General features: G+C 48.7%; 1 protein-coding gene across 1 annotated transcript; it reads right to left on the reverse strand.

Moving 5' to 3' along the window:
* Nucleotides 1–1,305: 1,305 nt before the first annotated feature.
* LOC136530835 (uncharacterized) lies at nucleotides 1,306–4,276 on the reverse strand. The gene is made up of 3 exons (XM_066523552.1): nucleotides 4,043–4,276; nucleotides 1,777–3,586; nucleotides 1,306–1,691 (listed from the first exon to the last, which is right to left on the reverse strand). Exons 2-3 carry the CDS (start codon nucleotides 3,510–3,512, stop codon nucleotides 1,607–1,609), a joined length of 1,821 nt encoding a protein of 606 aa, XP_066379649.1. The 5' UTR covers nucleotides 3,513–3,586; nucleotides 4,043–4,276; the 3' UTR covers nucleotides 1,306–1,606.
* Between the last annotated feature and the right edge of the window lie 7,508 nt (nucleotides 4,277–11,784).

Below are 11,784 nucleotides of genomic sequence, written 5' to 3' on the forward strand. Positions count from 1 at the left end.
TGTATAGGTTTTGATAAGTACTCCCTCCATTCCGAATTATAAGGCATTTTGGTTTTGTAGATATATAGTTTTTGCTATGCACTATGAAAGCATAATTAGTATCTAGTCCTACACAAACAAATGATTAATTAGGATTTTTTTCTCAAAACTTAGAATTGTATATTTTTTGTATGGAGGGAGTATCTCATTCCTACCGAACAAACTTGGAAACTTACACAAGATGCCTAGACTAGTTTTCCGATTATTGGGGTTCAATTCAACCCGCGACCCTATGCTCACCGCCCAACCCGCCATGTGCCCACCGTGACAGATCCACTTGGCTTGGTACCAGCCTGGTTCCTGGTGTCGTCCAACGACCCATGAACACGTCTACTTGAAACCCAGTTTTAGGCAACTGAAGAACAGCACTTCCCATTTGTTTAGGGAAATCTTAAGCCTTGCACCTTTAACTAAATTGAATGTTAGTATGATCAGGCCGAAAGGGATACTACTAAAAGCATTGTGCAACGGAGTTAGTGCCGATCAAAAGAAAATAGCTGCTCAACTTCGTAAAAACACTCAAGAAACATTTACCGGTGACATTAGTTCCGAAATCGTTGGCTCACATTGCTTGTCATATTTAAGCCAATTAATTGGAGGATACCGGTTACTAGCTCTATGCATGACCAGCTATTAAATTTTAAAGATCGGCTGACGGCTGACAGATCAAACCAGATGCATGCCAAAAAAAACACAAAAAAAACTAACTTGAGAGATCCACAGGAATTTCATTTACATATTGGTGATTTCATAAAAGGGACAGACCTAGCTGTTTTCTACTTACTGAGCACCTGATACTTTTCGCGTAAGAAAGTCATCAGCTTGTTTGTTCAGATGTCACTATTGGATAAGGCTAGAGTACTAAGACTAAACGAAGTTGCTAGGCACAGACGTCTCTTCATGTCTCAGCCATAGAACCAGGGCAATCCGGCAATATAAAGGCTGTTTACATGGAGGTCAATGTGCATGTGCACCTGTTACTTTTCTTGACATGCCCTGCTGAAGTTTAGGAGCTAGTTGCAGAAGAAGATAAGAAACTTCACAGTGCATATTCACCCGCTTCTCCTCTTTCGAGAAGAAAACTTTATAATCAACTTAGTCAGTAGAACTACATTTTAGGCATGACAGAAGAGAACCATACGTGCATGCAAATCAAATTTAGAGGGATCCATCGATCAAAAAGTTAGCTATTGGAATTGTAAGTTCATATGAAGTTCATTCACATGCTCACTTATTCAATATAAGAGGAACACATCTAGTTCTCACTAAGGCAGTAGTAGTACCTTACGCATTCTTCATAAGAAAGTCATCAGCTCTCTCATAAGTACCTACATTATCCAAGTTTCTGACGTTTCATTTTTTTACATTATAATACACTGCTACCTGCATTATATATGCTCCATCGTAAATATTTTATGTTAACTAACAGAGCTCCGTTGATACTGATTTGCCAAATAATAATTGCACGAGCCAACGTTAACCACGTCAGTAGCAATTTACTGGAATTAATATGGACTTGAGAACTTCCCTCACGTCACACACGTGGAGTTTTGCAGCTTCAGGTCATTCACCAGGTCCTCTTGCACCTACTGCAACGATGGTTTCCTCGTGACATTGGGGATGCGCAGAGATAGCAGAAGCGATGCCCACACCTGTAAATTGGAACAACAAAGGATCTCACTCATATGTGCTCGTTGCACATGTATTTTTTCCCCTGCAAAGAACAAAATACAGTACCTGCAGACGATGTACACGCAGCCCTCGGTCCTTTCCACGTACATTTTGCACTTGGGGCACCTCTGCCACTTGCTCCGCTGCGCGACCTTCCTCAGCAACAGGTCATTCCTGCTCCGCTCGTCCTTGCCAAGCCGCTGGAACTCTGCGCAGGTGATACCGTCGTGCCATGCCACCTTGCACTGTGCACAGAACATCCGGCAGCAGTGTGGGCACTCAGCTTGTGTTATCGCTGCCTCACCATGGCGGCGTTCGTCAACCAGCAATGCCGAACAGTCGTTGAAGGGGCAGTAGAACTTGAATGCACCTAGCGCCGAGTCACAGAGAGCAGCACCCCACCTCTGGAACAGCTGCAGCGGGATCAAGTCGCGGCACACTTCTGGGTCCAATGCACCATCCTTACATTCCGGTTCAGGGCAGCTAATGGACAACACATTATCCTCGACCTTTGCAGTGATGTATTGGCTCACGCAGCTGACACAGAAGAGGTGTGTGCACCCAGAAACGGGGAAGAGCTCCCTGACGTCCACTGACTCCATGCATATGGTGCAGTAGAATTCACTGCTGGCAATCGCATACCCACCAGGGCAGCATTGGCCTAGCTCCAGAAGCATATTATCCAACGTTTCTTTCTGTTTCTGTCTGTCCATGTCTTCTGTTGAGACCAAGGTGCTATGACCCACATCGACCATCCGATTTGCCTCTGACTTCCACAAAGATTTACATGTAGCTATCAAACACCGGAGGGACCTCTGCCACTTATTCTCATGCACGGCCTTCATAAGCAGCGGGTCATCTCGGCCCTGTTCGTCATTCCTGAGCTGCTGGGACCTCTGACACTTATTCTCATGCACGACGACCTTCGTAAGCAGGGGGTCATCTCGGCCCAGTTCATCAGTCCTGAGCTGCTGGAAGTCTTCACAGGTTACGCCGGAGTGCCATGCCACTTTGCACTGTGCACAAAACATCCGGGAGCAGTGTGGGCACTCGGTTTCCCTTATTACTACCTCGTCAGGGCCACGTTCATTGACCAGCAGTGCCGAGCAGTCTTTGAATGGGCAGTGGAACCCGAATGCCCCCAGTGCTGAGTCACAGAGTGCATCTCCCCACCTCTGGAACAGCTGCGACGAGATCATGTCACGGCACGCCTCTGGGTCCAGTCCACCATCATCGCAACCAGGTTCAGGGCATCCAATGGAGAACACGTTATCCTCAACCTTAGCAGCGATGTACTGGCTCATGCAGCTGACACAGAAGAGGTGTGTGCACCCGGGTACGGGGAAGAGCTCTCCGACATGCACCGTCTCCATGCATATGGCACAGTAGAAGTCACTGCTGGACATTGGATCCACACCACGAGAGCATTGGCCTAGCTCCTGAAGCATTCCATCCAACGGTTCTTTCCCCTTGCCACTGTTTAGGTCCACGACTGAGATCAAGGTGCCATGACCCACACTGATCCCCTGATGAGTGGTCTCGGGCTTGCACAAGGATTCACAAGAAGGCACTACACACCTAGGCAGCCCATCAGTGGCCTCCATCTCAGGTGCATATTGCCAGAAGCAGGGAATGCAGATGGCATGGTCACAGCTGTCAGGTTTCCATGACGCTGCCAACGATGGGATTGCCAGTTTGCAAACCACACAGACCGTCTCTGAGTGAGTTGAGAACCCGAAAGCCTCTTCGACCTGCACCTGCAGATCCTTATCCGGCAACACTCCAACTGCATCGATTAGCATGGAAATCAGGTGGTCCAACGTTGTTGTAGCTGTGCTTCTCTCTCGATTGAACAGAATAAACACTCAACCGAGGCCTGTGTTCCAAAGGAATTGAAGGAGTGAGCATGGTCCTCCAGATCAAACGAATGAGAAGGTCATAACACACATGTTAATAATATTAAATGTTCAAAACAAACAGTAAGTGCATAAACGCGTCCTACGTTCAGCAACAGCCAGCGAGACAAAAAAAAAACCCCGATCGAATTCCCATCAAAATCAGGACTTAGAAGTAGAACCACTAAGAGCTGAAGCTATGAGGGGCGTGAGGGCAAAGCGAGAGGGCTATAGCTCCTCTCAGGCACACCGTCGGATACTTGGTGTGCACTCCTTGCGCACACCAATTTGGACGCACGCAGAGCGCATCCCATGTTCAGCACTGGTACCGGCGCCAACCACACCGACTCGGAGTGACGAACCCGAAAACCCCCGATGGAGACCGCAGATTTATTTTACACATAACGGCACGCAGAAGGGGATTCTTGCGCTCGTACCAGCGAAATAGGGGCCCCTCCCTCCGTGTGCTTGCTCCCAGCGGCGTGCTCCGTGAAGTTTCTGAGGCGGGTCGATCGGCGGCGCAGCGCACTCGTCCGCCGGTCCGCCCGCCGCTTGCGCAGTCCCGCGCGGCGGCGATCGACCTAGCAACCAAGGACGCGATCGGAGAGCGTTGCGGGAAGCGAGGAGGTGGACGGCTGCCGACGCGGCGGGCGGGCCAAAGGCCCACACCAAAGCTGATGAATGGGGATTCGGGATCAGCGAGCCGAGCGCACGTTCGTGGGGGTTTTGGGACGCGCTAATTCCTTTTGGGTTTAGTGACGCGATGTGATGGAGACGCGTGCTTGCTAATGCGAAGTCCACCCGTGTTTTCAAACACGGCTCCGGCGTGGCAGCCAGGGATTTATGTTGTGGTAATTACAAGATCTCATGGATTTACATACTAATATCTCAAGATTGGGTGAATGCGCGTCCGTTGCTTTATTTGACTTGGTGACTTCTGAGAGATGAGCAGAGAGAAGAGACAAGTGCAAGGGCGCGTTTAGTTCGGTATAGTGCACGATTATCTACTGTAGCATTTCGTTTGTATTTGTGAATTATTGTCCAAACATTGACTAATTAGGCTCAAAAGATTCGTCTCATAAAGTTAAAGCAAACTGTGCAATTAGTTTTTGATTTTCGTCTACATTTAGTACTCCATGCATGTATCACAAGTTTGATGTGATAAAGAATCTTCTTTTTTGCTTTAAGAACTAAACAGGGGCCAAAGCGAATACGGTACACAAAACAAAAGCATATGCACCCGATAGATCTTCCATGCACGGAAGCACACATATACCTGCATTTTGGCCAATAGAAATTGGACAACGCAACGGGACTCAAAGACCCTCACAGGCTGTGCTGTGGACTGGTTCGATCTGGCTGTGGCTTTTCCCCTTGCAACACGCTACACGCCCATCTACCGTCTTCAGCTAACCCTTGGCATCAGACTGCCAAGTAGATGAGGGACCTGACGGACCTCCCGGCAAATTACAGCATGTTGGCTTGCTAGTAAATGATCATAAATTTTCAGTTAGAATAGTATTTTTCTCTCACATTAAACTAGTCAACAATAATAATCAACGATCGTATATAATCATATCAGCACCAGCCGATTAGTCGTTTCATGTGCACCGGTGTGTGATTGGCTGCGAACTGCGAAGGATGGTGGTACGTGAAACATGGACCCAGGGCCAGTGCCGCATCGCGCAGGTATGCCATGTCATCAACGTGAACTGGGTTGGGCATCTCAATTTGGTCCCTAAATTGCTATGCAGGCCGGCCATTAGATTCTAAAGGTACGTTTGCTAGGCATTCATATTCTTTTAAAAACATCTTGAACCTAGATTCTCTCAGAAACCGTCTTATACGATGAATCAAATGCAAAATCACTTCGTGAGATTGTTTGGTTGGTACGCTAGATTCTGATTCGTGAAAAAATGTGTTTATCTTAAAAAATCATAAAATAAAAATGTATTTCAAAACATATGAATTTTTTGTGGGCTAACAACAACAAATACAATCCACTTTAGCTTGTTGCGCTAAAAAGGATTACACATAACTAAAAAATACAATTGCTAGCATATGAGACAAAGAAACGGAGGTGATTCGTATGTGAAACCAGTCTTTTGTAGATTCAATGACGCGGTGCAACAAATAAGAATCGTTCTAGAAGCATTCTAGTCAAAATTAGGGGTGGCCACAATTTCACCAAAACCAATTAATCGAACCGAACCAGACATTTAACCAGAAAAATTTGTTAACTGAAATTTTTGTGATCTATTTGGTGAAGACTTTAGCACTATTTCCTGTAAAAATAAAATATGTATTCAACCAATTAACCGAACCGATTTTGGTTGGTTATCAGTTTTTTACAACAATTTCGGTTAGCATTTCGCCAAAACCAAATTTCTTGATAAATGATTTAACCGAAACGATTTCACCAAATTATATGGTTTAGTTGTTTGGCACCAATTCTTGATTTCAAGACCAGAATCCAAAATGTTTCTGTCTGCAAACACTCCCTAAATATCAGTTGATAAATCAAACCAAAGCACGTGCATAAACCAACTAAACTAAGAGAAATTATTCAAACCTCTCTGTTTGCCGCACGCTTTCTAAAGAGCTACCCGATATGTTCTTGTTGATAACCTAATTAAGCCCATTATGGCTTTTCCGCTGGCCAGGCATGTTTGCTAAACCGATCAGGCCGGTTTTGGCTAGTCTGAATTGAAATTTGGAACGTGTAGAATTTAAGTTGTAAACCATTTCAAATATGATAAGACCACCACATCCTATATAAATATGATAGGACAAGACAATTAAAGATATCCAATCAATAAAAATCAAAATACATTTAGTTTTTTTATCTCTCAAACCCTAACTTTTCTACCCCCTGTATTTTTTATTTTGCAAGCTTCTCAACGGTATATAGACATACACTATAGGTGGTTTGCCGACCCTAGAACAACCCTAGGTGCAAGTTTTTCTTCACGAGAAGCGTTCATAGGTTTTCACACCAAATCAGTCAAAAAGAGCTAGGTCAGTTTGGAATTCCTGCTTAGGTTGTTTCCTTAGGTTTTTCTGCAACTATGATGTGATCTATTTACGATTCAAGCGTGCTATCACGTTTGGCGTGGGACATTAACTATGTGAATGGTTCCATTACACTATTACAAAAGGTTGCCAGACTAAGCATCTCCATCAGAAATCATATCCAATCTCCTATACCGACCTATAGCAGATCTCTTATCTCATCTCCTATACCTATAAATTTTAAGAGATTTCCTAAAAGAAACACCATCTCTCCTGAACAAAGGAGACACCCAACTCTCCCTTATCTCAAAGGAAATATAGGAGACAAGTTTTAAATAATCTTCTGCAGTAATACTCTCCTATATCCTAAATTGATTTTAAGTTATAGGAGATGCAATATGAGAAATCTGGTGGAGATGCTCTAAGTCTCATTCTTGTGAATTCATTTCCCACGTCACACTTAATTACTAAGGTCACTCTCAGCGAGATTTCATTTAGGTTTCATTTGCATTTAATATTGTGACCTATGGGGGCAATTGATGACTTGGCAAGTTAATTGTTATGAAGATAGAGATTGAGAGAGTTTCATCTAGATGAAACCCCATGTCATAGTTACAAACACAAAAGCTGTAACAGCCCAGAAGAAAAGACAACAAAATTGTCGGGTACCCGTACTAGGGTACCCTAAGAGGAGGAGCTAATGGTCATCAACATTGATTCATCCGAGCAGTCAAGATTACGACTACAGCTCCAACCGACCCTAGGTGCGCGGGCTCCGCCTCGCCCGACCTCTGGGTCGGGGGCTCCATCTCGTCCGACCCCGAGGCCGTAAGCTCTGCCTCGCCCGACCCCGAGGCTGCGGGCTCCATCTCGCCCGACCCTAAGGCCGTGTGCTCCGCCTCGCCCAAACCCCAAGGGTCATGGGCTCCATCTCGCCCAACCCCAAAGGGTCATGTGCTCCGTCTCACCCGATGGGAACCCATATCACCGCCAACCACTCCAGGTCCAGGCGTATGGGCCTAGGTCAAAACTCTGACACCAGAGAAGAAATGGGCACGACTCGATGTAACCCGAGGCCATGACTGGCCATACCTGAGGATTCACATCAAGAACAACGTCGGGCGTACCGGTGCTATTCTTCCTAACTCTTAAACAAATGCTGACAGGCGCGTCAGTTCACCATGACGTCCGTCGGGACGGGATGGAACGCCATGACCGGCAGATGACTCCTATGCATGGCGCTAGTGACGGACAAGGCCACGCTGTGGAGCTATCCCTGTTGACATCTACAGGATCAGCGAGACCCGCATGAAGGAGAAGAAGGACCCGGCGATCCTGGAAGCCTTCCTCTCTCTAGTTCTTCTCCTTTTCCTCCGTTGTAACCCACGCTTTCCCTTGGCCTATAAAAGGGAAAGCAGGGCACCCCATGAAGTGGACCCGATCGATCCAGATCCGCACAAGACCGAACCATGAGATAAAAACACAAGAGCACGACATAAGCACACAGCTGAGCAGCGATCGAGCTCTCAACACCTGTTCATTCCTTTCACCAAAGACTTGGGATCCTCTTCCTCTCTCACCTGTTTGTAACCCCTACTACAAACTTTTAGTGCCAGTAACACGAGTAGCAGCAAACTAGACGTAGGGACATTCCATCCGAACCATTATAAACCCATGTGTCCTTCGAGCACACCATCCGAGCCAGATGCGTAAATACAAATTTACTCGTCGGTGGTCCGAAAACACCAATAGTTGGCACGCCAGGTAGGGGCTTTTTGTGCGTCTCAACATCCACATCAGGCCTCGGATGGCTAGTCACAGCGTCAACTGGGTTCTGGGCACGCACGTGCGCTTCAGGAACCTAGACTTCATCGTCACGATAGGGGGAGAGTTGGTGCAGGCTCCCGTCACTGTCCAACCTCTCCACTCTGCCAACCTCGACATGATCGCCGAGGCGCTTGAGAAGCTACAGCTGCACGCACTGGAGGCCCACGCCCCCGGGGGCGACCAGCTCCTCAGCTTCGATTATGGGAGGCTAGAACACTAGCTCGGCGCCTTCCTAGGACCCCAACCGTCCTAGGAGGACCTAGGCCGCCTCACCTTCTTGTTCGCTAACGTCATGAAGCAGCTTGCCGGTGGAGAGCCATTTTCCTCAGAAAACCTCATCCGGAGCGCCCCGACAGCGCTCCTGTTTGGTCTGCGCAATGCCGCTAAGACTATTGGCCACCTTGTGGCGCAACGCACGCCCCCATCCCCTACGAATGACAAGTTCATGGGGATGACCAAATATATCGTGGAATCTTTCCATGACCTCCTCACAGGAGAATCGGAGTCGCCTTCCAGCTCTGACTCTAGCAAGGGGAGCCATCAACCCTCTCGTGAATGTTTCATGGCAGGTACCCCCAAGGGACATGTCGAAAGCATCCATGAGGGAGAGGCTACCCCAACGATGATGAGGTCAAAAGGGATGTAGGGGCCCACCTCGCCTATGGATATAGCAGCTGAAGGCCCAGCACTAAGAGCACGAGGAAGCATGACTCTAGCTCGAGCAGGAACACACGGAGCTCGAGCGAGAGATCGAGCGCCACAGAGACGATGGGCGTGCACGCGCCGTGGCTCATGACATGAACCAGAGGATCATCGAGGACGATGAAGCCCTCCCACACTTCACTCGAGCAATCCAAAACATCGCCGCCATAGCGGCCTTGCTCCGAGGGCTTCTAGGGCCTACGATGCTCAAAGATTGTTGGGCCCATCATGAGATTCGCACGCTACTCGAGCGTGCAGCGGCACAACAGGCCGAGAGCTCGCTATCCCGACGATGCGAGCTCGATGCCAACCTGTGCGCGCCCTCAGAGTGACCCAACATGCACATGTTAGTCCACCAGGTGCAGCAAGGCGACAGGCCACACACCATGGTCCCAGTGCATGAGCATCTCGGCCTTCACCGTGATGCGTGCGACACTCTCGACGCCTGTAGACGTACCCATGGTGATGTGAGGGAGGGGGCAAGCCGCGGCTACCACCCTTGTTATGGCGGACGCTATGATAGCAAGAGGAACAAAGCCTAAGCCCCAACTTGATGGGACCTTAGACCTTTGGCCAACACATCCTCAACGTTGTCTTTCCACTGCGGTACCGACTGCCAACCAACATCCTGAAATACTCTGGGGAAACAAACCCCGGACTATGGCTTAAGGATTATTGGCTTGCTTGCCAAGCCGATGGAGCGGATAATGGCAATTTAATTATCCACAACCTTCCATTATTCCTGGCCGATTCGGCACGAACGTGGTTGGAACATCTTCTGACCAACATAATCCAAAGTTGGGTGGACCTGAAAGAGATCTTCGTGGGAAACTTCTAGGGCACATATGCGCGTACTGAGAACCCATGGGATCTCAAAGACTACCGACATAAGGCTAGGAAAACTCTTCGTGAGTACATCTGGCGCTTCTCCCGACAGTGCAACGAGCTGCCTAACGTCGCCGACACTGACATCATAGGAGCCTTCCTATTTGGGACAACCTGCAAGTCCATGGTTCACAAGCTAGGATGTAAGGGCCCATGAACCACCAAGGACCTCCTCAACATCGCCACCAGCCATGCCTCTGGCGAGGAGGCGGTCGAGCGATTTTTGACCGCCTCAAAGGTGAGGCGAAACAGGACGAGGACACCAGCGAAGGCGCCTCCAACCATCCCAGCAAGAAGAAGAACAAGCAGTGGCACGAGGGCTTGCTCGTGGCTACCACCGATCGCAAGGGGGGTCGGAAGCCCACCGAGGGCACCCTAGACCAATTCGAGAAGCTGCTCAAAGGACAATGTTCGAACCATGCTTTTCCCGTCAAGCACCTATACAAGGACTGCGTCCTCATGAAGCAGCTCTTGACCAAAGGCTCCAACAAGGGGAAGCATACGGAGGACCCCCAAGCCAGCCGCAAACAACGCTAAGGTGAAGGATGGTGGCTTTCCAACGCTAGATGGCTGCCTCATGATCTTTGGAGGGTCGGCGGCCTATGACTCCAAGCACCGTCAGAAGCTTGCACGTCGTGAAGTCTATACGGCCGAGCCAGTCGCACCTACCTTCCTCCGATGGTCAGAGTATGCCATAAGCTTTGATTGGACCGACCACTCAAAAAGTGTCCCACAACCAAGAAGATATCCGCTCATGGTTGATCCGATCATCGGCACAAAGCAGCTCACAAAGGTGTTGATGGATGGAGGCAGCGGCCTCAACATCATGTACACTAAAATGCTCAACGCCATGGGCATCGACCGAGCGGGCATCCGGCTGACTAGGGCACCTTTGCACGGTGTTGTGCCAGGAAAGTAGGCTGTGCCACATGGGTAGATCGATCTGACCATCACCTTCGGGGATCCAACCAATTATAGTATGGAGACCCTTACCTTCAAGGTGGTTGGGTTCCATGGAACCTACCATGCCATCCTAGGATGTCCATGCTATGTGAAGTTCATGGTCGTCCCCAACTACAACTATCTAAAGCTGAAGATGCTGGGTCCATGCGGGGTCATCACCATTGGCACCTCCTTCCGGCGTGCCTACGAGTGCGACGTCGAGTGCTATGAACATACCACAGCAATTGTCACCTCCAAAGAGCTTGTGGCCATCATGGAGGAGGTCGTTAAAGAAGCACCCGGCCCCAAGCTGTTGACCGGCTCTTTTTAGCCTATAGAGGCCGCCAAGGAGGTCCTCATAGACCCTAGTGGCTCCAAGGGCAAAGTGGTGCACATTGGCACCACGCTTTCCTCCGAATAGGAAAGCATGATTGTTGACTTCCTCCGCGCCAATAGAGACATCTTTGCATGGAGACCCTCGGACATACTAGGCATTCCGAGAGAAGTCATCGAGCATGCCTTGAAGATTAGGCTAGGCTCCAAGTCGGTGAAGCAGCACCTATGTCGCTTCAACGAGGAGAAGCGCAGGGCCATCGGTGAGGAGATTGGGAAGCTTTTGACGGCCGGGTTCATCAAAGAAGTACACCACCCCTAGTGGTTAGCCAATCCCATTTGGGTATGAAAAAAGAGTGGGAAATGGAGAATGTGTGTTGACTACATGGGTCTCAACAAAGCATGTCCAAAGGATCTGTTTCCTTTGCCACGCATAGACCAAGTAGTCGACTCAACCTCAGGGTGCGAGACCCTTTGC

The sequence above is a fragment of the Miscanthus floridulus genome, unplaced genomic scaffold (genome assembly GCF_019320115.1).
Source record: "Miscanthus floridulus cultivar M001 unplaced genomic scaffold, ASM1932011v1 fs_21_4_5, whole genome shotgun sequence".
NCBI lineage: Eukaryota > Viridiplantae > Streptophyta > Magnoliopsida > Poales > Poaceae > Miscanthus > Miscanthus floridulus.

What these genes read in the sequence shown, in the direction of transcription:
- LOC136530835 (XM_066523552.1), bottom strand. Translation starts at nt 3,512, where the DNA reads ATGCTAATCGATGCAGTTGGAGTGTTGCCGGATAAGGATCTGCAGGTG. An exon ending in TGCGTGTACATCGTCTGCAG is followed by an intron (nt 1,692 to 1,776) that starts GTACTGTATTTT and finishes TCCAATTTACAG; the next exon opens with GTGTGGGCATCGCTTCTGCT.